Raw genomic sequence first — 25,494 nt, 5'->3', positions numbered from 1 at the left:
GTGTCCCTTACATTTAGAAATTACTAATCGACCCACGCATTGAAATTGTGTGTATTTAAAACTAATCTGTGCCCCGTCCCCCTTTCTTGTGTATGAGGAAAAAGTGTATTGGCAAATCCTGCGGGATGATGTTGAGAATGACCTATTTGGATCAGAGTCTGTGAAATTCCTGTTCTATTTGGGCAATCACATCTGAAGAGAACCGATCACCTTGGCTGATGCATAAAAATCCAACTTGACCGCCATAACACCCAACAGACTTCTGTAATCAAAAACCAGTTGTGATTGAATAAGGCAATCCTGCTCCCTTGAGATACATCTGACACCGGAAAGTATCTTACCGTTGGGCCCCCCTATGGAGGAGGCCCGTCTTGGGGAAATTTTGTGGAAACGTCCTCTATCACCTCTGGACCTGGAGGGGAAGTAGATGGAACTCCTGGTGGGATTGTTCCAACCCCCTCTGCTTTGTGCCACATATGCATGTTGAGGAAATTTGGCAGTAACATTCGCCCTGTGAGGGTTCCCTGAAACACCTGGCCCACCCAAAAAAGCAGGATAAAATATCCTCTTGGTAGACGACTGAACTTAGTCAAGGGCTGTAAAGGTTATGGCAAACTTTCCCAAGTCTTTGAAGCGGCTGCCAAAGAACAGGCCGTTGAACTCCGGACCAGGCTCCGCCATAGCTAATACAGACAACGTGGGATCTATCCGAATAAGGATTGAGCATCTCCATTTCGCCGACATGGCACAATTTACATTGCCCAGGTTGCAGACCGCCTGCTGGGCCCAACCCCTCAAGACTTCAGGATCCACTGGCAAACCATCTTCTGTAGCCTTACAAACCATTTCCATAATTTTTATTAGCAAGCCGGAGATGTCTAATAACTTGTGTTAATATTGCGAGGCGCTATCAATACCCATGTTTGGCAAACTTTTTAACAAAAGTGACCATATTGGGATCCACATCTGGGGTGTCCACCACCTTGCCCAGTAGAGAAGGTCGAGGACATTCTGCTGCCATCCGGTTTTCCTATTTTCTTCTCGAAGCCTTTATGAAGGTGAGTCTGGACATACTCTGGTACTTCTGACATAGGGAACCATTCTGAAGAAGGAGAATGTATTATCCCATCAGGAGTGAAGTCCAACAATATCAAGAGGACTACTGTGGATCATACTAGAAGATGAAGACTTCTTGCTCCGCTTGTTAAGCGGAACTGGCTGAACATAGTCTTGGCTGGCCTGGGAAGAGTGGTCAGAGTCCTCCTCCTCTACTGTAGCTGAAGGGGGAGTGTGCCCCTGAGGTACATGGGATCTCACTAGCCCCCTAGTCATAGTCCAATCAAATAGATTGTGTGATCCTGTTGAAGCGTCAGTGTGCCCATTTGGCTGACTTCGAATTCACTGTGCTGGATGGGCCTGCCAGAGAGCTTTACCTCAAAGAAGGTGGAGGAGCAATCCTCCATCACTAGTCGGAAAAAGATTTTAGTGTCATGCTGGAACAGAAACCTTGGACACCCTTTACTTATGGGTGAATACATTTGCACACCTCACAAATTGGCAACAAACTCTTTACAAAGTATACTGTTATCACTACATCCTCTCACAACTAGATATTGTAGATCAGACAAGCTCGCCATCCTGCTGAAAATTGAGAATGCGGTAGAGTCATGCACATACTTCAGACGTGACTCCAACTAGGTCTTCTGCAGGAATGTGCTGAATACAGTATCCTGAATTGAGCGTAGAGAAATCAAAACCTTACGCCAGTCGTTTTAGGGGACTTGGTAGCTGAGACAAGCACACTACATTCAGTTAAGAGGCAAAACGATTTCCTGCTGACTATTGGCCACCAAACAAACCATTTTGGTACTGGCGCCATCTCTGGAAATATGGCTTCCGAAGCTCTGGTAATTACTTTTAAATGAGAAAATAGCATACAGTTCACAAGGGGAGGCCCACAGGTTTCACAAAATGTTGGACAATGTACTAAGTTCCTGAACGACCACAACAGAGGCTTGACTTCCTCTAATAGACTCGGAGACATTAGTCTATTGGACAATAAGAAGTATATATTAGCAGGGTATCAGGCATATTGAAATGTGGCGTGTGGCGGGCAAAGAGAGCAGATGTGGGCCAACCATTCTGTTGTGACTGTGTTCCCTCCGAAAGTTACTGGCAATGGGGTGAAGAAAATGTTTGCTCTTTGTTCAGGGCAGGAATGCCCATTTCTAGTTTTGTACTATGAAAAACCTAATAAATTAATTGAAACCTAAAAATTGGGTCTAATTTTAAAGATTTCCAAGTTTTTCTTAAAATTGGGAGTCCTTTCCGTGGGAAGTCCTATAACCATGATTTCAAATCTCCTATAACTGGAACATTGCTTTTGTTTAGGCAGTTAGAACAAATATATTCAGATAGTGTGTCAAATTGTTTGACTGGTGTATTTGAGGGACAATAAAGAAGAATTAAATTTAGTATTTTTAAGAAAGATGCTACATGGTCAATTGTGGTGACTTGTGTCAAAGAGCTCTGTTTTTAGGGCAAGGCTGACCTAGTAGCTGACCATTGCACCATCCCCCTTATGTCATACGGTCTTCTCTAGATCCTGAAATAGGTTGCAATTGGCTTGTTAATAAAAGGATTAATGCTAGGGGACAACCATGGTTCAGTTAGGAGTAAAATGTCCTGTTTCTGGTCAAATAGTATGTCATTGGCTTGATGTGGGCCACTGCTGTGCAAGTATTGCATAGTAAAACATTGATAGCTCTTTGATTCAGTAGAATATCTGGTCAAAAGGACTCCGCTGGTGGAGAAGATTCCTTTGGTGGAGATTGAGGAGCCAGCTTGAGCAGACAGCCAACTCTTCTAGGATTGGCTGAATGCTGGAAGTAGACATAAGCAAGTAACTGCTCAGGGTGTATGTCAAATTTACCATACAAAGGGTGGTTGATGTTAATACAAAAGGTGTAGCATGGTCGAGGTGCTGATTGGCTTGCCTTTGCTGAGCCAGTGGCGCATGCGTGCTGCAACCTAATTTGAGTAGGCCATGTAGCGCATGTCTCTCAAGAAAAACTAGACCTCAAAACAAAAGCACCCCTAAGATGGCCGTGGGAGACATGTAAAGAACACCATTTTAATAGTACATTTTTGAACCTCTTCAAAGTGCACTGACTTTAAAAACAGTTGAACACAAAAAAATAGATAAAATAAAGAAGTGAATGACTTATTTTAAGTGCTTGATGTCATAGCCCCAATATTCTAAAAATAGAATGGCAGCAATTATAAATAACCGCTTTGGTATGGAGTAGGTGATTGAAATTTTGGATATTTTATTCTGAGAGTGTTTGGATAGATTGATGCAGATTTCTTTTGTATGTTGTTTTAGCTTGGATGCTATGGGAGGTCAGGTCTTTCATGGAAGTTAGCAGCTCTTAGTTTTGAAGCAATCCTGCATCCATGTAGGTTTACTTGCACTTGGTCTCATTTTTTGATTAACTCATTTCAATGTTACCTATAGATCAGGAAGAGGCTGAAAAAACAGTAGAAGAACCGGTTGATACAGATGTCCCAGTCTCAAGGGGCCTCCGGACAAGAAGCGCAGACAAAGCTTGTGAACCTGTCCATGAAGAGAATGTGGAAGTACGCCGAAGTGGTAGAATCCGTAGGAGCCGATACTCCACCACCAATCAATCTGTTCTGTTTGATAAACTTATAACCAAGTTAGTACACTTAACACATACTTTCATGTATTGCACAAGAATAATGAGTAGAAGCACTTACCTATCACATTATTTTAAAAGCACTGCAGAAGCTGTACTTGCAAAGATGGATGACATGAAGAAGATGCGCCGCCGCAGAATGAGAGAACTTGATGATCTCAATGATACAGAGACCTTCAATGACACTGAAGAAGTAAGCATCTTTTTTGAGAGAAGTTGAAAGTGAAAGCACGCAAACACTTTGTTAAATGAAAATCTTAGGTGATTTTTACGATGCGATTGTAGGGAAGCATTTGAGTTCCACTTAGACACTTTTTCCTTCAGTACAATTTGAAAATACATTGTTTTTCCAACATTTGGCTTAAATTGTCCACCAATGTGAAAAAGAATTGGAGAGCAGCTAACTGTAGTCACATTTGTTTTAGATAAAGGTAAAATGTAAATCATTTGTTTTGTGTATGAGATGAAACAATATTCAATATTCTTCTGCAAGGTCATGGGCATTAGCTCATGGTCCCCATTCAAATGATGCTGATGGCAGTATGTATATTTTTGTGCTGTTTTTGTTTCCAACAAATTTTGAAACTGCAGAGGTGGACAATAGTTTATTGGAAAGACAATCTCCATCTGCTTTTATTGTGCACAACGGTCTTATTTTTTGTAATTAAACATAGATTCGCCAGGGAGATTTGTTTACCTCCACTCATCAAGAATGCTTGTACCCAGCAGCAACCTTTTTCCTTACTGCTACTACCGCTGATATCTGTGGTTCAATATCTGCATTTCTTTCCTCCAATCCTTTCAAAACGTGATGAGTGGCATGAGCTGTAGCAGCAGCCTCATAGTTGGCCTTGCAGTGCATCTCAACCATGAAGACAGTATGTTGAGTTATACAATGCTCAGAACTCCGAAGTAAAATATTGCTGCAGCTTAATCAAGATTAATACTTTGAGCAAAAAATCTGGCGGCCAAAATTCCATCTGACTTGTGCCATCTCTACCATTATTAAAATGCGATACCTGGAAAAATTCAAGCTGTGTTAATAAATGGTGCACAAATATTCAGATCAAGCTGAGGCAAGTTGGTCTTGTATCTCTTCTTTGAGCATTAGAGACTAGAGCGTAGCCGAACGTAACCAGAATTGGAACCATTCACTTGTCATCTTGCTGTTAAATGACCCATCAAAACTTGGGTGATTAGGTATGGCTATGATGATTTTACAATGTCTATTAAATGATGAAACTGTTATGAAAACACTGCTCATGAATGAAGAATTTAATGGGCCATCTAACTGGTGCTCTTCAGTTGAATTTGAAATGTTGGTTGTCCCAGGTCCGAATTAAAGACCACACAGATGGTACTTTGCCTCAGTCAGCTGCGTATATTCTTCATTCAGTACTTATGAATAGCGCATGATTAGGGACAAGAAGCTATAAATGTTCGTCATGATCTTGAATTATATAGAGGTAGAAGTAGACTGTATAGAGTGGTGTTGACTACAGCCATGTTTGGAGACTCTGAACATAAAATCTTGGGGTTGGAGGGGTAAGGCAGTATGTAGCTGTATCAAAAACTCACTTACAGAATGTATCCAAGAGGATTCCTTTTTCAGTGTTGATGTCAGTAAATTGAACCATAGAGTTAGTTAAATAAAAGGTCAGCTACTTAGCTTGGTGAATCTGTGCTGCCATCCCCTTTTCTGTAGTAGCAGTATATTCTCTAGTGAGGAGCACAGGCTTTACCTAAACCCCTTGGAGCGAAGGATAGAGAGAGGCCAATGTGTAGTGCCTATTGTCTCCCCTTGCAGGTGTCTGTTAGGCCCCCACAACAAATGTCCTGCACCTATGTCATGTCTTTGACATTTTTGGAGTGTGCTGGTGTTTACGAAGTAGTCTCTGGCAAGGACATGGGCCACTGTGTCTGTCCCCTTTGCCCCCACACACTGCCTCCTGAAAACTGTCCTGTCCTTATTCTGTACCCATTCTTCCAAATATTGCCTACGCTGGATGGCCACTGCCACTTCTGGGTAGCACATCCTAGACCCTCCACTAAGTTGTTTGTCTTTCCCTTTGCCATTTCTGGGTGGACTTCAGACCTTATCCAGACTGGGCCCAAAGCATCTGCCGTGTCTACGCTGTACCTTAAGTGGGTGGACCCATGCTCTTTTACAGTATCTGGATGGATCTCCTAATTTTTTTTATTCTGTAGAGTTATTCTAAGTATACACACCATTGCATTTGTCTCCGTACACTGTATGGTAGTTTTCTCTTCTTATGGCAAACTTACCTTTACTTAACACCATGAGTAAGTGTTCTTACAAGTTCCCCACAGTGTCCACCTCCTACATGATGCCAAATATTTTCACATGGACCACTTGAAAACAGTCTATCAACCAAGCACAAAAAGTTAGTAGCCTCTTGCTCAATCATTCAAAAGCACTTTAGACCCTGTGCGGGGATTGGAACGTGCTATTTAAATACTCTAATACTTTTTGAGCCACTCCTCAAAACGAGGGTAGCTAGCTGCTTGTCTTTTATGTAAGTCACCCCTGGCAATAGTGAAATTCACCCATCTTTACTGCTATGTTCTAGAATCAGTCTATGCTGTTTAAACCGGCATACCCACCCTACAAAGATCATCCGGTAAGAAAATGCCTTTCTCGTATTGAAGGGACCCAAAGACATGCAGAAGGTGAATAGGCCTGTTGGCTTCTAGAGAAAATTGAGTACTAACCTCCTAAGCCAATACTTTAATCAAATGAATTGACTCTTACCTGAGGGGGGTCCACCATCAATGGAGAAGAATCATTAAGAGCTAGGAATGGAATAGCGGTTTGGCTGTTCCCTCTTTTTTCAGATTGGACCCTAAGGCCCTGAAGAGTGTTTGGAGTAGCCTTCTGGTGAGCCTGTAGAGGGAGTGTGGCCTACCAGCCTCTAAAGAGGAGCTTGACCGTCTCTGCCAGACTGAACACGCAGTAGAGGTATAGTCCTAGATGACTCGAAAGATCTGCATGGAGGACACCTCAAGAGGCTGTGACTGCACAGAAGCCACAAGGGACCGCAGCCAGCTGTGCAATAGCCACATAGCACCCTCTGGTTTGATGAATGACCTCTTCACCTTCAAGCATCGAGGAGACTGTTTACTTTGTCACTGGTCCTCCCATTTTCTCCTTTGGGGTATTAGGCTTTTTTTTTTGTCCTTGGAGAGTTTGAGAAATTGGGACGTTGATCCTGGGGTTTGAGTCCCAGCTTACTGGGTGAAGGAGTTTGTCCTCATAAGTGAGCTGTTAGAATTCTCTTAACAGGGATATCACCAAGCAACCACTGTGATCAAGATCTTTATCCACACCAGTGTCCAAATAGGTGCTGGACTGTTTATGCCTATGTTTGGTGCCTTAGCCATGGAACAACTTGACAAACTCCTCTTAGAGATTCCAGTGCTAAAAGGGATAACTTGGCCATTCAGTTTGAGTGCTACAATATTTTGACACCAGTGGCAACCTACGGTGCATTGTGCAGCAATTTATTTATGGCCCTAACCATAATATATTTATATGTTTAATCCAATCCATATCCATACTAATATAATAAAGAGAGAGCCCAAACCTTTGAGGCGGGTAATCTCAGGGACCACAGCACCAATCACAACGCCCAATACAGTGTTGGAAAGGGCAGTTGCAGCAGAAGGACTAAAGCTATGCAGATGCCCACCATATACATTTAAAAGGTAAAAGAACCGTGCCAGCAAAGTAGTCCCTTGTGGGCATATCTGCGTTGTGCTGTGGGCGTGTGATGGGGGCGTGACAAACGCTGGGGGCGTGTGGTACGTTCCGCCCTTCATGCCATGTCTCATATCGTGTGCTAATCCCACCCTGCTCCTTTTAAATACCCCTGTACCCCATAATCATAACCCACCCTTACTCCTTAAAATACCCCAACACCCTTCAACACTAACCCATCTTAACCCTATAAATATACCCTTTACCCCGAAACTCAAACCTATCCCTGAACCCTTAAACTACCCGTACCCCAAAACCCAAACCTAGCCCTGAACCCTAAAAATAACCCTGTACCCCAAAACCCGAACCTACCCCAAAACCCAACCCTAGCCTTTAACACTAAAAATACCCCTGTACCCCAAAACCCAAACCTAGCCCTGAAACCTTAAAATACCCCTGTACCCCAAAACCCATACCTATCCCTAAACCCTAAAACTACCCCTATACCCCATACCCCAAAAATATATCTGAACCCTTAAAATACCCAAACACCCCAAAACATATTCATCAGTACCCCAAAACATATACCCCTATACCCATAGTTACCTTATCCAAACATTCAAAAAATATGCTTTTACCAATAATGCATTTACAACGAATTTCGTTGTAAATTTATGCGTGGTAAAAGCATATAAAATGTAATGCCATGCGTTCTAATGGCATGGTACTTTCGTAATGAAAGTATACGGCGTGATGGTATGCGGAAAGAAAGTTGCGGAATAATGGGTGTTTACCCTCCCCCGGTAAGTACATTGGTGGCACGGCGGCCCTTATCTCAAGCAACATACTCATATTTTTTTCACCACCCGTTTGAAAAATGCACAGGTCTCTCTCATTGATGGCCAGCACAACATACACTTTTAGACACACCTCCCGTCACAAGTTCTAAAATTGTGAACTTTAGAGCTGGGGAGCTTCGTTCGAATCTCGGCATCAGCTCAACATCCTGTGATTCTAGGCAAATCGCTTTGTCTCCCCGTGCCTACCACAAATGAATGTTTTCTTCTGTAATGTAAATTGTGCTCATGCCATGTTGTCGAGTTCGCACTATATAATATTGCAAGGAAAAATAAAGTAGGGAAACTAGAGTTCACACACTACTGAACGCGCACTCTTAAGTGCATCAGCAGTGCACTGTGAATCTGAGCGTTTCACAGGCCTGTCACAAATAAGAAATGCTATCAGAACGAAATCCTACAAAACAATATACTACTGGCCGGCAGCAATTCATACCCGAACAACGTCCGGACGTGCTGCTAGTTAGATTATATGAATCTAGTACCATTCATGTCCTGTTTCAAACTGGAATAAGAACCTCAGTCTTCCTCTTGAATGTCACATCAGAACTTTTTGGTAATGGGATCAGATCTTTGTACTGAGTGCGAAGCCTATGAGGTGGTCGATATTACCTTGAGACCAGAGTCGGTCTTGTTTCTTCTCTGAGAATGTAACCCACTATAATTTGTTGTGTCAGCTTTAGGAAAGGCTCTGCAAGTAGATATGGTGTACTTAAATGTAGGAACCTACAAGGCATTGATTGGCTGGTCTGAATTTGTTAAGACGCTTTATACCAGCTAGATAATTTGGCTGTTAACTACTGAAGTTATGAAGCAAAATATGGGCAAGGCAAAATATGGGCCATAAACGTGATCTGCTCACTTACGGGCAACCAGCGTAATGAGGCCATTGCCAGACATGTGTAATTGCATGAAGTGAGGACTACTCCTTGTCTACCTTCATCATTGTGTAGGGTATACTTTGTGCAGTGACTTCTTAAGTAAGCCCAGATAAACTGAGTTGCAATAGCCCACTCTAGCACTAATGACTGTGTTTACTATGGTTACTATATTCATAAAGCTGAAAATCTTATTTGCAGCAAGGAGGTACCTAATCTAGTCTCAAGTTATTTTTTTAATTTGCTGGTAGGTTCCTATTATTTTTGGATGCCATCCCTTTCTTAGCACTTGATTGGTAAGAGTTAATCAGATGAATAATCCCAAGAATGAGTGCACTCTGTCCCTTTTGGTGACATCCAATATCAGGAAGGGAGCCACTCAAGTGGTTTAGGTTTTAAAGGCCGCCAGAGGAACCCGGTAGTTGGAATTGAAGTTTGTCATTCCGAGACAGTGTTTTTATTTTATTTTTTACATTGCATTTTTGGGTTTTTGAGACCCACCATACAATGTGTTACTGGATGCCGAAGAAGTCTAGTATTTCGTAAGATCAGTTGGATGCTGGGATGTTTAAATGTTAGAACGTGGATTCGTTAATTTCCAATACTGTAACTGCTTGAGCCACACATGCAGCCAAATAAAAGTCCGGTACAGCTATTTTAAGGAAATGCACTTTTCATTCACATCATACTTGTCACAAACATTGATAAGGCACTATATTATTTTTTGGATTAGCGTATAAATGTTTTTTATGAAGCTTCACTAAAAGGCAAGACTGGCATAGCAGAAGCAGCAGTGCAAGCTTTTCTACCCAATAAATGCAGATTGACTAATGGAAGTGTGAGTGGTAGGGTCTGTGTACGAGACAGTACAAATGTACGAAAGAGTACAAAAGATAAAGTGAGAATGTTTGAGTGTATGTGTGTTATGGGTACAAGTGTGCTTCTTGTCTGGCATTCTGGAGGTTATTCTTACCTTATGGAAAAGGACACCAATACCAAATGGATGGGAGGTATCGGCTATGGCAAACTGCAGGCCCTGACATGCTTCTATTAAGACAACATTGGCTTTGGGGACTCCAGCTGCCTGAGAGAGCCCAATCCTACCCAGTGGCAGGTCCACAGAACACGTACCAACACACCGGCCGAAGGCCCTGACATGATTCACCTAATTCTTAGCATAACGGGTGGATCCATAGCAAAATGTTGGAACTGATATTTGAGGTAACACTTGTAATAAGATTTCCTGTACTGATTTTATAGGGTGTGTCTATGGCAAAATGCTGACCCTTGAATACCGGAGGGAATTTTTAGAGGTACCCATGACTTTGTTCATGGTAAATTTCTGACTGTAATATTGAATGTACTCCTTGACATCAGGGACTCATCCATGAAAAAATTATGATCCTGGTATAATGAAAGTATATTCTGACACATGACATTTGATTTTTTTTTTATTGTTACCAGAAAAGAAGGCATTATGCCACAATTTGTCATAGTGGCACAGTATTAGGATTCCACGACGCTATTGCATATCTGACGAGTATCCACCCTTTTCTCACCCACCGCCAGCCTTGGAGGGGAAGCTAACACACCCAACGGCGGGGTCAGAATCTTGCAAAGAAGAAACACTTAGTATTCCACAATATTAACTCCACTTGCCCCATATTTTCTTCCAGTTTATGGGACAGCCTTTGTTTTTATAAACCATTTTTTCTGCTACCATACTTAGGCCCATATCATTCCTCCAGTCCCCCAAACTCTGTACCATCTCCACCCCCCCCGAAAAGTGGGGTGTATTGCTATATTGTGCTTGGCTATTGCTAGACCTAGGGTCATTCAGACCTTGTACATGCGGTTAAGGTCTGGTCTGTTACCTCCCAGATAATTTACAACTAAATGGAATAATTGCCCCACACTATATTCATACAACTTACAATTGCCTCTCAATAAGGAAGTATGACAGGGCACCTAGGATAGTATGGCTGATTAAAGACACTCGAGGAAAAAATACTCCTAGGAAAGTCCAGGCTTCCCTGGTGCACCATGAAAGTACTGGAATATATCATGAATAAGGGTCTGTGGCATTTTAGCAAATTTGATCCCAAAAGTTAAAAAAAGAAGTCTACTCTCCCTTAAATCATCAACAGGAAATCTGTTAATTTGTTTTGCTTGCTAGAATTTGGGGTAAGTATCACACCCGCATATCTTTTTCCTCACATATTGGCTATGAGTTTAGCTGTGAACCATTTCTGGAAACGCTTGTTGGCCAGTGTAGCCTCGCTTGGCATTGACTTTGGTGGGGGACGCTGTGTTTCAAAAATAATTTTTAGTTTGAAAGCACTTCCGTGTAAATCAGGCAGTTTTCAGGCAACAATAAAAATGTCAAGATACACTGGCGATTAATGTTCCTACTGATGAGAGTTCGGAATTTTATCTAGTGGCAGTTATGGCTCCTTGTAAAGTAGCGTGGAGGGTTAACATGCCGGCTACAAAGAATGTCTACCATGCAGCTCACAAGTGAATGTGAGTGAACTGCGAGTAGCCCTATGAAAAAATGAAATGTGCGGCAGAGGGTCTATGGAGAGATTAGGTTCACTTTTGGGGAGTGGTAGTGAGGGAATTCATGGTGGAGAAGGAGGTTATAGGGGAGGAGAGCACCAACAAAGACAATAACTGCTGCCACCAGTGCTCAAGCCGCCCCTGGCTCAGAGTCTTGGACCCACCCCATCTTCCCGCACCACCCTCGAAGTTCAGGTGTAGTTGCATCCCTGATCCAGAATATGAAGACTGTTGGTTTAAATATCACTCTTCTCATAAAGAATGATGACCTGTGCGTAGACATTCCCTTCACTTTTTTATGTTAACTGCTTTAAAGTGTGATGTATATCCTATTGCTCCATAACTTGATTAAGCTGCTTGCTGTTAAAATCGTGCTCTTACTCTTTGCATTCTGGAAAGAGATGATTTTTGGGTAGTGGAGTGATAACAAGATCGGACACTGTGCAGTGATCTCCATCTGATACTTTCATACATGTTACCCTTTCATGTAGGACAGCTGCTTAAGGTTCTCAAAATAAACTAGGTAAGCTTTTTTTGTTTGCTATGCTTTTTAGATGATACATTCTGTAGTTTCTTTGAATTGCTGATGGCCTAGCTTGGAGCTAAGCTTTTCCATCAAAACCACAGTGCATTGTTACAAGTGTTCTTGTTCTTTGATGTTTGTCAGGGCAAACCCGGTCTTGGGTTGCTTGTGTTACAATTCCTGGAGGACTGGACAGGTTTGCATTTGATTGGGTCCAAACTGAGGAGGCTGAGTGAGTGAACAATAATGTACTTCGATGTGGCCCGAACAATTGGATTAATACAAGCATTCCATACATCATCTTGTTGTTGCCATTGTAACAGTTGTTACCCAGAAAAGCTAAGTTCAGAAGACATTGCAGCTCATTCTTGAAGCTTCCTCAGTGCTGCTGCACCATGCACCTTCCTTTGATGAACTCTAATCCGATTAATAGTCCACATTCATATGCCTGAAAACCGAAAAAGGCACTCAGTACAAACATGAACATTACTACAGTGATCCACCATCCTCCATGACACCAGTACAAAAGCAGTGCCCTCTGTAAGCATTTAAATTGGCCCAAAAGCAAGACTTAACAAACAAAACAAAACTGTTTTACGCTGGACCCTGCCCCTTTGAAGTCTATATTTACTTATGTTTAAAATGCTCAATTTGAAATGCCTGTTCCCAGTAATGATCTTGTATGGGACCTAGAAATAACAAAGCAGAAGGGTAATAAAATATATTTTTCAATATATAAATCTTGGTAACGGACACCTAGAACGAAGTTAGAGTATTGCTGTTTCATGTCATGAGTAACCCCTTAGTGAAACAAGCATTAGAAATGCAATAGGTCTCGCAGCATTAGAGTTAGTGCTTTTAGAATTGTTTATGGGTTTTTTTGTTGTAAATTTTTTGCATTTTTATTTTTTGTAGCCAATGCTAAAGAATTACAAATCAAAAAAGCAATAAACAATTGTAAAAGCTTTAACAAAAAATCCTGTGAGACCTATTGCACTGTGTGAGGGTGAGGTGTTGAGGGTGAGTGAGGGTGGGGGGTTGAGGGTGAGTGAGGGTGAGGGGTTGAGGGTGAATGAGGGTGAGGGAGGGTGAGGGGTTGAGGGTGAGTGGGGGTGAGGGAGGGTGAGGGGTTGAGGGTGAGTGAGGGTGAGGGTGAGTGAGGGTGAGGGTGAGGGTGAGTGAGGGTGGGTGAGGGTGAGTGTGGGTGAGTGTGGGTGAGGGGTTGAGGGTGAGGGGTTGAGGGTGAGGGGTTGAGGGTGAGGGGTTGAGGGTGAGGGGTTGAGGGTGAGGGGTTGAGGGTGAGGGGTTGAGGGTGAGGGGTTGAGGGTGAGGGGTTGAGGGTGGGTGAGGGGTTGAGGGTGAGTGAGGGGTTGAGGGTGAGTGAGGGTGAGGGGTTGAGGGTGAGGAGTTGAGGGTGAGTGAGGGTGAGGGGTTGAGGGTGAGGGGTTGAGGGTGAGTGAGGGTGAGGGGTTGAGGGTGAGGGGTTGAGGGTGAGTGAGGGTGAGGGGTTGAGGGTGAGTGAGGGTGAGTGAGGGTGAGGGTGAGTGAGGGTGAGGGGTTGAGGGTGAGGGGTTGAGGGTGAGTGAGGGTGAGGGGTTGAGGGTGAGGGGTTGAGTGAGGGTGAGGGGTTGAGGGTGAGGGGTTGAGGGTGAGTGAGGGTGAGGGGTTGAGGGTGAGTGAGGGTGAGGGTGAGGGTGAGTGTGGGTGAGGGTGGGTGAGGGGTTGAGGGTGAGTGAGAGTGAGTGAGGGTGAGTGAGGGGTTGGGGTGAGGGGTTGGGGTGAGGGGTTGAGGGTGAGGGGTTGAGGGTGAGTGAGGGTGAGGGGTTGAGGGTGAGGGGTTGAGGGTGAGTGAGGGTGAGGGGTTGAGGGTGAGTGAGGGGTTGAGGGTGAGTGAGGATGAGGGGTTGAGGGGGGTTGAGGGTGGGTGAGTGTGAGTGAGTGTGAGTGAGGGTGAGTGAGGGTGAGTGAAGGTGGGGGAGGGTGAGGGGTTGAGGGTGATTGAGGGTGAGGCGTTGAGGGTGAGGGGTTGAGGGTGAGTGAAGGTGAGGGGTTGAGGGTGAGTGAAGGTGAGGGGTTGAGGGTGAGTGAGGGTGAGGGGTTGAGGGTGAGTGAGGGTGAGGGGTTGAGGGTGAGTGAGGGTGAGGGGTTGAGGGTGAGTGAAGGTGAGGGGTTGAGGGTGAGTGAAGGTGAGGGGTTGAGGGTGAGTGAGGGTGAGGGGTTGAGGGTGAGGGGTTGAGGGTGAGGGGTTGAGGGTGAGTGAGGGTGAGGGGTTGAGGGTGAGTGAGGGGTTGAGGGTGAGTGAGGATGAGGGGTTGAGGGGGGTTGAGGGTGGGTGAGTGTGAGTGAGTGTGAGTGAGGGTGAGTGAGGGTGAGTGAAGGTGGGGGAGGGTGAGGGGTTGAGGGTGATTGAGGGTGAGGCGTTGAGGGTGAGTGAGGGTGAGGGGTTGAGGGTGAGTGAAGGTGAGGGGTTGAGGGTGAGTGAAGGTGAGGGGTTGAGGGTGAGTGAGGGTGAGGGGTTGAGGGTGAGTGAGGGTGAGTGAGGGTGAGGGGTTGAGGGTGAGTGAGGATGAGTGAGGATGAGTGAGGGTGAGTGAGGGGTTGAGGGTGAGGGGTTGAGGGTGAGTGAGGGTGAGGGGTTGAGGGTGAGTGAGGGTGAGGTGTTGAGGGTGAGTGAGGGTGAGGTGTTGAGGGTGAGTGAGGGTGAGGGTGAGGGGTTGAGGGTGAGGGTGAGTGAGGGTGAGTGAGGGGTTGAGGGTGAGTGAGGGGTTGAGGGTGAGTGAGGGTGAGGGTGAGTGTGGGTGAGGGTGAGTGAGGGTGAGATCGATCAAACATGGGAAAGTCAAAAGATTACTCCTTTGTGAAATAGAGATGATGGTGAAAAATTTGTGATTGTGGCTGTCTAAGTGCAAAAAGATACCACGTGTGCCATGGTTGATACGGTGGTAAATTAATCAATAAAATGCTGAGCATCAATAAAAGTGCAGCGTTTAATGGACTCAAACTCAATTAGGGTCTAATACGTTTCTAAGGGCGCTCTTTCCGATCGTGGGATGCTTAAGCTGGGTGATACTGGCGGAAGGGTGAGCCAGACTGGTGAACGCAAAAATTACATGCTGCGATCGGTAAGAACTAGAAGTGACACTTGTAATTAGCGGTGCCGGAAGACGCAAGGTGAGCGGGTCTTGTGAACTTAATAAAACCATGCTGCAAGCAATGAGAACTGGTAGTGACGACCGGGGTCAGAGGTGTCCGTAGAAGTGAAGTGAGTGATACGGGCACTTAAAATCAGAATTTGAGCTTACCCGTAGGTTGCCACAAAGGATGGGGGCCATGCACGTGTGGACGCTGATGGGGGTCCTATGGAGTACAGATTTAAATCTGTAAGGTAATGTTACTAACGTACGATAAAAAAGTTAAAGTGGGCGGGCGGGAGGTTTTCCTTACCAAAGCTGGAACTGACTAGAAGTAGAGTTCCGATAATAGACTTGCGCGCGGAGATGACTCCTAAATGGGAACAAGCCTTTCACTGTAACACGGCGGGCAGGGGAGGGGGCGGGCAGGACGGAAGGAAGAGAGGGGAGGAGAAATGCGACACGGCGGGAGGGGGCGGAGCGGGTAAACATAGACGAGGGGATGTGGATCCTCCTCCATTGCCATCGGCATACGTGTTTACGTTCAAAGAGCTAGTACAGATTTCGGAGTAGAACTCAAAGTTGGCACGGACACCACTGTGGAACCCAAAGAGGTTTGAAAGGCACGGATGGTGCTGAGGCAGGATTGGCTGGTGGTAACATGACTAGCGGGGAGGGGGCGGAGCGGGGGAGAGGTGCGAGTAAAATAAACAAAAAAAAAAGAAGCCGGAGGGTAGAGAGGGGAGGGGGGAGGAGAAATGCGACACGAAGGGGAGGGGGCGGAACGGGGGCGGAGAGGGGAGAGAGAGTAGGCAAGGCGACACGGCGGGAGGGGGCGGAACGGGGGAGAGGTGCGAGTAAAATAAACAAAAAAAAAGAAGCCAGAGGGAAGAGAGGGGAGGGGGGAGGAGAAATGCGACACGAAGGGGAGGGGGCGGAACGGGGGCGGAGAGGGGAGAGAGAGAGTAGGCAAGGCGACACGGCGGGAGGGGGCGGAGCGGGTAAACAAACACGGACGTGCACGCGCCCGTGACTTTTAAGGTCAATGCGCATGCGCATAAGCTTAATGCGCATGCGCATTGACCTTAAAAGTCACGGGCACTGCAAGGAATCGCCACGATTCCTTGCAGTTAGATAAAGAGTTGATGAGCCCCTATAGTCTCGCTTGCTCGATGCGCATGCGCATCGACAGGCGAGACCTAAAACTTTAACAGTGAATTATCATTCTGTCGTCGAGGGGAGAAGCGGGTTCTTAAGGTACTTGCACTTTAACTCTATTTCTTTCAGATACCTCCAACTGAACAGTAACTGCAATAATTCATGCCAAGATGAAATTTCATCTGTCACTAGGGTTTAGATACTTAAGCTAGCTTTTCTCCCTAGTTCTGTTGGTGTTTAGACAGAATATTGGAAGTACAAATATTGTGGCATGAAAGTGGCAAGAATACACAGGACAAAAAGATTGTGAAGGCAAGTTTCTGTAGGTAGGCAAAGTGTTACTATTTATAACTCCATTTATATGTACCTTAAACGTGTGTGTGTATGTATGTATGTATGTATGTGTATATATATAATATAGCAACCTATATACAAAGTTTTATTAGGTAAATTCCCATGAACAACTAAAGCACAAGAATGTCGGCTGGTGCGCGCAAACGTGCACGCATTAGGTTCCGCTGCCTTCGGCCGATCCCGATGGTTTCACTTTCTCTGGTGTGGTGGCGTTGTCGCTAGTTAACACTGCCCTGCTCTCTGAGTATCCCTGGCCTGGGCAACCCTCTCAGAGGGCTGGGAGACATCACTGCTGACTGAGGCCGCAGAGTGTGCCCGGTAGGAGGTGGGGCAGGGGTAGGGAGCAAACATGAGGCATCACTGAGGCTGCAGTGTGTGCAACACTTGGTGGGAGGGAGCGGGGGCAGAGGGAGGGACACAATGTAGAGAAACAGTTGCTGCTTTATCAGGCCTACAACTTCATATTGCATTTGAGCCAGGTGCTGTGTAATAATGCAGATGGGGGGGCAGTGATGACAACTGCTCTACGCATTGTTTTGCTGTAATGCTGTTGGAATGTTGATGGAAGCTTTTTTGTTCAAAGGAGTAGAGGTCTGAGGTTTTGGGCATGCAGAAAGGAGTGTCACCTTAGGAGCGTGTTGTGCTTTTTATGTCTTGAATTTTGATAGTTAATGTGAATAGAATCCTGCTCCATGCTAGAGTCATTATGCTCCATTGTCTATCACATTCTTCATTGACCCAGGTGTATAAATGATCTGTTAGATGTTCAACATTTGATTCAATGCCTTTTAGACTCCCCATTTGACTCTTGTTTCGATTGTTTTCGGTACTGGTTCATATTCCTGTATACGATTATTGTATGTACTCCCCTTATCTCTCTAAAGTAAAGTTTATTGCACAGTTAATTAAAACTCACAATTTCAAATACATTGTTTAAAAGAAAGGGTGGTTACTAGCAAGAATAAAAGAATAAATATCAAAATTTAAAATGTTTCAATGGTTCAACTTCTTCTGCAGTCTGACCAAAGGTTCAGAAGATACCCCAGAACATGTTTCCGGCTATTGGGCAGTTGCTTCTTTTTGTGCCTCCTTGATTCTCTTTGCCACTGCATCAAGAAATTTTGTGGTTCTGCAGTTTAGTTGGATCTCGCTTGGGTTGAAGCACAGTTTAACTGCCTGACGGCATGACCTGACCCCCTCCTGGTTCCATTTTGCACGTAATAGTGTTCTCCTTATGTCCATTAAACTGGGACAAATGCATATTATGTGGGTTATGTCTTCAGGTCCTGCCCCACAAAGACGGCAGGTTAGATCTTTATGGTTCCTTTCCCATGGCGCCAGATGGGGGAGGATCGGTAGTACGCCTAGTCGGAATTGTAAGAATTTTTCCTTTGTCTTCTGCTTGAAGCCTTGGTCTAGATATGCTTGTGGTTTGAGGGTTTTATAGTCGTTTAGTACTATCCAGCCGTGGGCTCTTTTCGCCAGGGTTACTTTATCTTCAAGTAGCGATACTATTTTCGTTGTTTTAGTTACTTGCTTTTTAAAGCTTTTATGATCTACTTATCTCTCTATGCTCCATCGCACAGCCCAGTCCTACTTGTGCACTCAGGTTATATTGAGCTGTTATGTTTGTACTGGTTGATTCAATGCTCATTAGATTCCCCATATTAGACTAATGTTCTGATTTGTTGCCTTTGCCTCAAATTGTGAAGCACTCTGATATCCTTCGGGATAAAGTTCGCGCTAGATAAAACTTTATAAATAAATTAAATAAATATAAAAAAATATATATATTCTCTTTAAGGTACATAATGCAGAGTTAAGGAAAGTACATCTACACTTACCTATTTGCGCTTACCTTCTCAATATTTTTGTCCCAAGTACATTTTTTTGGGACACAATATTCTGTCCACTGTCTGTTATGATAAAAGTAGCACCTTCATGATATCTGAAAATAGTATCTTCATGGCACTTTGCTGAATGAAATGTTAGTTCTAAATATCCAAACTCGCTGGGGACTATTCCAGTTTGTGTTCAGGTTAACCAAAGCTGAATAAAATAAAGCATGATGTGTGTGTGTGTATGTATGTGTGTGTGTGTGTGTGTGTGTGTGTGTGTGTGTATATATATATATTATATATCTCAAATCAAAGTATTGCACTTGATGAAGTGGATATCGGATATATAAGAGGGATTTAAAGAGACCTGCGCTCAGATAGAGATTAGATATATAATATAATATATATATATATATATATATATTATATATCTAATCTCTATCTGAGCGCAGGTCTCTTTAAACCCCTCTTATGTATCCGATATCCACTTCATCTTTCCCAGTTCCATGTTCTATTTTTTTTTTCTGTTATTGGTTCAGGAGTTTATACCACCCAAGACCACACCAGAGCACATTCTTGAACGGGAAGTACTCTTCAGTACTGTCGGAGATTTCCATTATTCTGTAGCCATCCCAACAAATGAGAGAACATGTAATTTGAAAGCAAAAACTGGAAGCTTTCTAATTTTTTTTTACATTTTCTATTAATTAGGAAAATCTTGACATGTACTCCCGTGTAAAACGAAGAAGGAAATGTGCAACAGTTGATGAAGAAACTACTGACAATCAGGATGAAAGTGGAGGTGAGCTAGTGTCTTGCTCTCTCGTGCTTCGCTCTATCCCTCTTCCCCCTTCTGTATCCCTCTCCCCGTATCTCTTCCCCCCGTATCTCTTCCCCCCGTATCTCTTCCCCCGTATCTCTTCCACCCCCTGTATCTCTTCCCCCCGTATCTCTTCCCCCGTATCTCTTCCCCCGTCTGTATCTCTTCCCCCTTGTATCTCTTCCCCCCTGTATCTCCCCCCCTGTATCTCTCCCCCCCCTGTATCTCTCCCCCCTCTGTATCTCTCCCCCCTCTGTATCTCTCCCCCCCTCTGTATCTCTCCCCCCCTCTGTATCTCTCCCCCCTCTGTATCTCTCCCCCCTCTGTATCTCTCCCCCCTCTGTATCTCTCCCCCCTCTGTATCTCTCCCCCCCTCTGTATCTCTCCCCCCCTCTGTATCTCTCCCCCCCTCTGTATCTCTCCCCCCCTCTGTATCTCTCCCCCCCTCTGTATCTCTCCCCCCCTCTGTATCTCTCCCCCCTCTGTATCTCCCCCCCTGTATCTCCCCCCCTGTATCTCCCCCCCCTCTGTATCTCTCCCCCCCCCTCTGTATCTCTCCCCCCCCTCTGTATCTCTCCCCCCCCTCTGTATCTCTCCCCCCCCTCTGTATCTCTCCCCCCCCTCTGTATCTCTCCCCCCCTCTGTATCTCTCCCCCCCTCTGTATCTCTCCCCCCCTCTGTATCTCTCCCCCCCTCTGTATCTCTCTCCCCCTCTGTATCTCTCTCCCCCTCTGTATCTCTCTCCCCCTCTGTATCTCTCTCCCCCCTCTGTATCTCTCTCCCCCCTCTGTATCTCTCTCCCCCCTCTGTATCTCTGTATCTCTCTCCCCCCGCCCTCTGTATCTCTCTCCCCCCGCCCTCTGTATCTCTCTCCCCCCGCCCTCTGTATCTCTCTCCCCCCGCCCTCTGTATCTCTCTCCCCCCTCTGTATCTCTCTCCCCCCTCTGTATCTCTCTCCCCCCTCTGTATCTCTCTCCCCCCTCTGTATCTCTCTCCCCCCTCTGTATCTCTCTCCCCCCTCTGTATCTCTCTCCCCCCTCTGTATCTCTCTCCCCCCTCTGTATCTCTCTCCCCCCTCTGTATCTCTCTCCGCCCTCTGTACCTCTCTCCGCCCTCTGTATCTCTCTCCCCCCGCCCTCTGTATCTCTCTCCCCCCGCCCTCTGTATCTCTCTCCCCCCGCCCTCTGTATCTCTCTCCCCCCGCCCTCTGTATCTCTCTCCCCCCGCCCTCTGTATCTCTCTCCCCCCGCCCTCTGTATCTCTCTCCCCCCGCCCTCTGTATCTCTCTCCCCCCGCCCTCTGTATCTCTCTCCCCCCGCCCTCTGTATCTCTCTCCCCCCGCCCTCTGTATCTCTCTCCCCCCGCCCTCTGTATCTCTCTCCCCCCGCCCTCTGTATCTCTCTCCCCCCGCCCTCTGTATCTCTCTCCCCCCGCCCTCTGTATCTCTCTCCCCCCGCCCTCTGTATCTCTCTCCCCCCGCCCTCTGTATCTCTCTCCCCCCGCCCTCTGTATCTCTCTCCCCCCGCCCTCTGTATCTCTCTCCCCCCGCCCTCTGTATCTCTCTCCCCCCGCCCTCTGTATCTCTCTCCCCCCGCCCTCTGTATCTCTCTCCCCCCGCCCTCTGTATCTCTCTCCCCCCGCCCTCTGTATCTCTCTCCCCCCGCCCTCTGTATCTCTCTCCCCCCGCCCTCTGTATCTCTCTCCCCCCGCCCTCTGTATCTCTCTCCCCCCGCCCTCTGTATCTCTCTCCCCCCGCCCTCTGTATCTCTCTCCCCCCGCCCTCTGTATCTCTCTCCCCCCGCCCTCTGTATCTCTCTCCCCCCGCCCTCTGTATCTCTCTCCCCCCGCCCTCTGTATCTCTCTCCCCCCGCCCTCTGTATCTCTCTCCCCCCGCCCTCTGTATCTCTCTCCCCCCGCCCTCTGTATCTCTCTCCCCCCGCCCTCTGTATCTCTCTCCCCCCGCCCTCTGTATCTCTCTCCCCCCGCCCCTCTGTATCTCTCTCCCCCCGCCCCTCTGTATCTCTCTCCCCCCGCCCCTCTGTATCTCTCTCCCCCCGCCCCTCTGTATCTCTCCCCCCCCCCCTCTGTATCTCTCTCTCCCCCCCCCCCCCCCTCTGTATCTCTCTCTCCCCCCCCCCCCCCTCTGTATCTCTCTCTCCCCCCCCCTCTGTATCTCTCTCTCCCCCCCCCCCCTCTGTATCTCTCTCTCCCCCCCCCTCTGTATCTCTCTCTCCCCCCCCCCCTCTGTATCTCTCTCTCCCCCCCCCCCCCTCTGTATCTCTCTCTCCCCCCCCCCCCCTCTGTATCTCTCTCTCCCCCCCCCCCCCTCTGTATCTCTCTCCCCCCCCCCCCCCTCTGTATCTCTCTCCCCCCCCCCCCCCTCTGTATCTCTCTCCCCCCCCCCCCCCCCCCCCCCTCTGTATCTCATAAATGACCTGGAACTGTATGTATAAATAATATAGTACTTCGTTGCTATTGAGAGTTTCTGGTAATGACATAAGCCACAAGTCTGCAAACGGTTAGTAAATGGTATCCGAACCCCCAAGATCGCAATAAAGGATCGTGCCACACATCACCCAGCCTGATTTTGTTGTGGTGGTTATATTGCACTTTTTTCTGGAGGGCAATTGAAGTGAAAGATTTTTTTTCCCCAAATTGTAAAATGCTTACTGCAAACAGTAAATGACATGCTGGATTAAACTGTTTGCAAATGAGAAACAAAATATGTAGTCAAGACTATCGCATTTTTGAAAACACAATTAGTTTATTAGTTTGGATTGTCAAAGCTGTTCTCTATAAGCTATAGCAAACAAGGTTAATGATTGGAATTACAATATTTAGTTCTGGTTTACCATCCATGAATCTGTTTATAAACAATGCAGAGTGTTAAAGTTGCGTTGTTTGGGGCCGACGTAATGACGAAACCCATTTTTCCTAGAGGCTTATTAATTATTTCTCCATATTTTGAAAGTATTTGTGAAATATTAGGTTCTATAGCACTGTATTCCTATAACTTTAAGAGTTCTTGTGTGAGTGAAATAAATGCCATTTGATGTAAAATGAACAGGATGAGAAATGTTCCTGCTTTTGCTCGTCACATGGTTGTATATGCGAAGGTATGCTCAAACCACTGCTTTCTATAGCTTGTGTTCTACAGTGCTTGAGCCATGATGTTTTCTAGCTTCTGCTCTACAGGTTGTCTGGAATGGACCAAGGAGACCCTTCCATGGCTATTGTGGACTAAAGGACATGTTTAAAGCTTTCAATTGCCACTCTGTCGTAGGGTACCCATTTTTAAGTCTTGCATACTAGATTGCTTTACCTGACTGTAGTGTAGACTAAAGCCTATTGTGGACCATTCCAAAAATATACAGTGAAATTAGAGCTAGCCCCTTGCTTACTAAATGTTGGATGTATTGTCCCTCTCATTTGCTTGCTTCTTATTTGATGGCTGCTTGTTCTTGTTTGTCCCTTCCTTGGACCATAGCCCTTATAGAGTCCTTTTGATAGTATGATGTGCATCCTTAATGGTGTACATATCAGGTACTACTTTTTTCTTTATCAGTAAGCACTCCATAAGAATGTATATGTTTTGTTGCTCTGTTGTATTTTGCTTCCCCAACCTCTTCAAAGACCTGATTGTCCCTCTGTGGCTTTCCCTTCCACTGCTTCCCTCGCAGTAAAGCTAATGCTTTCATTCTCCTTTTTAGGTCTCGCCCTGGAATTCGCATCCGAAGGATGCGTCCAGGGCGGAGACTTATAGTCGGCTGACACGGGGGAATGAGGGACACAAAACTGTGACGAGCGTGGATTGAGCTGCGTGCACGCGCGTCAACATTCACGCATGCGCACATCACAGCCACACGCATACACAGCACTCACGCATGCGCACATACACACGCATACACAGGCACACCCCCGTCACCTACACGCATACACAGAGACCCCTCCACACACACCAGCCCCTCTCCTCTCGGCTCCACACACACGCACACGCATTTACACTTACACAGACACGCAGGCACCCAGACAGGCAACCCCCCCCCCTCACACACACGCATACACACAGACTCCAGGACACATACACATACACACACACATGCACGCTCACACACATACACAGTCCGCCGCCGCGCGCGCGCACACAGATGCCCCCCGCCCCCCCCCAACAAGGCGACGCCCCACTCACCGGCATCCTCAGTGCAGCGGCTCCCACCGGCAGCAAGACTCTTCTTCCCTTCTTCGGCACCGGGGCGCAGGGTAGGCTCCTGCCTGCTCCGGTGCGCCAAACAATCGCGGCTCTTCCGTGGGAGGCGGGGTAGGCTCCCGCCCTCCTACTTCCGGTTGTCCCGCCCGGCCTGCCTGACTTCCTGGTAGAAGACACGGAATGTTCATGGCAAACAGACAGACAAAAAGTGTCTTAAGAATCTTTCGTGCGCCGGTAAAGTCATCGCGGTGCTGACCAGCAGAGGGAATGCACAAGGTAAGCGGCTCGCAAGGAGGTGGTGGGGGTGTGAGGCGAGGGACGTGATCTCGCTTAATTTAGTTTCGAGTAGAGCCCCCTGCCTCCCTCAACCGTGCCCCCTCCCCCGCTTGAAGGGGCCTGTACTATGCCCCTGGTGCCCATTTGGTTTGTATTGTAAGTTCGCAACTCATTATATAACACACGTTAGAGTTGCTCCCTGAGCCTATTCTTCAGGACATTGACACAGTTTAATTCCCTCACAGGTGGCCCGTGTGTGTGTTAATGTGTGTATATGACGTTGCACCTGTAGTTGTGAATGTACGCACGTCTGACTGGCGCGGAGGTGTGCATGCATACGTGTGCATCTATCTCTGGATGCGGGCAAGAGCAGAAATGTCCTCTCTCTATGTGTGCTTCAGTGGCCAGCCACTACTGCCTCTCCAAAGGACTTGCGGATTGCCTTGTGTTGCGATCAAACTCACTTCCGGATTTCAGTAACGCTAGGTGTTACCTGCGCATTATCAGGCAAGGCCTTTCAAGGGATGAGCTCCGGAGCTCATCTTTCTAACAACACGATCCGGCTGGAGCAGCGGGGACGGCTGAGGTGCTGAGAGGACTCGGTGCATCAGAACACTGATGCTGCAATGCAGGTTTTCTCTGAGCACTTACAGTCACTGTCACAACCGGCTTTCGTTTTCACTGTTAACAGCACATATTTCTTTTACAAGTGGGATTAAAGGAGGTAGGCAGAGGACCGTGTTCAACAAAAAGAGGGGACACGTATTGCATGCAATCCTCCAGAATTGGCACCGCTTTTACAATATACGCGCTGCTGTGATTTGAGGCCCTGTTGAACAGCTCCAACATTCACCAGACATCATTTCCTTCATGTAGAGACATGAAGAATGGCGGAGAGGGAGTTTTGAATATGAGGGACTATGTTAATGTAAAAAGGGCATAAAGTACACCCTGCCGTAATTCTGGTGCAGAGTGACTGCAAATCCTCCAGTGAGCCCACACTGAAGGCCAAGATTTGTCTGTGAGATACGGGAGACTCAGGGGCCCTCTTCAAATTCTGCCTGTGGGCCCCCTCCATTTTGCATTGCGTCATAGAGTGTAATGTGCTGTAGGGCACAAGGCGGCTGTCTGCTGCACATGGTACCTTTGTATATTTTCTTGTCTAGAACCAGATATTCCTTAATACTTCCCGGAAAATCTGTTCTTCTCGGAGGAGCTAGTGTGTCACCGAACAGGATGTGACACAGGGGTATCGGAGCTAGGGGAGTCAGAAACGCTAACATCATGGAAGGGCCTTTAATGGTGCAGGTTTGATGATGGAATACCTTTCTGCTCTTACATTATTTAAGGAAATGTGCTCCCTGTGCTTTCCAGTGAGGAGTGTTGAGTGTCCGGTGTAGTACAGAAAAATGGACATGCATCCTCGGATCAGATTGTGGCAGCTAGACATGCAGCA

General features: G+C 46.4%; 1 protein-coding gene across 1 annotated transcript in view; it reads left to right on the top strand.

Annotated features, from left to right (window-relative positions):
• The window catches only part of ATAD2 (ATPase family AAA domain containing 2), a 315,004-nt gene that overhangs the window by 22,585 nt on the left and 266,925 nt on the right, over positions 1-25,494 (top strand). The window contains exons 4-6 of the mRNA XM_086966184.1: positions 3,518-3,719; positions 3,801-3,912; positions 19,447-19,537. Of these exons, the coding sequence (XP_086822310.1) occupies positions 3,518-3,719; positions 3,801-3,912; positions 19,447-19,537 (405 nt within the window). The remainder of the gene's footprint in view (positions 1-3,517; positions 3,720-3,800; positions 3,913-19,446; positions 19,538-25,494) is intronic.

Source organism: Lissotriton vulgaris, chromosome 4_1 (assembly GCF_964263255.1).
Source record: "Lissotriton vulgaris chromosome 4_1, aLisVul1.2, whole genome shotgun sequence".
NCBI classification, from domain to species: domain Eukaryota; kingdom Metazoa; phylum Chordata; class Amphibia; order Caudata; family Salamandridae; genus Lissotriton; species Lissotriton vulgaris.
The sequence above is the reverse complement of the archived record's forward strand: the minus strand, read 5'-3'. Positions and strand labels throughout refer to the sequence as shown.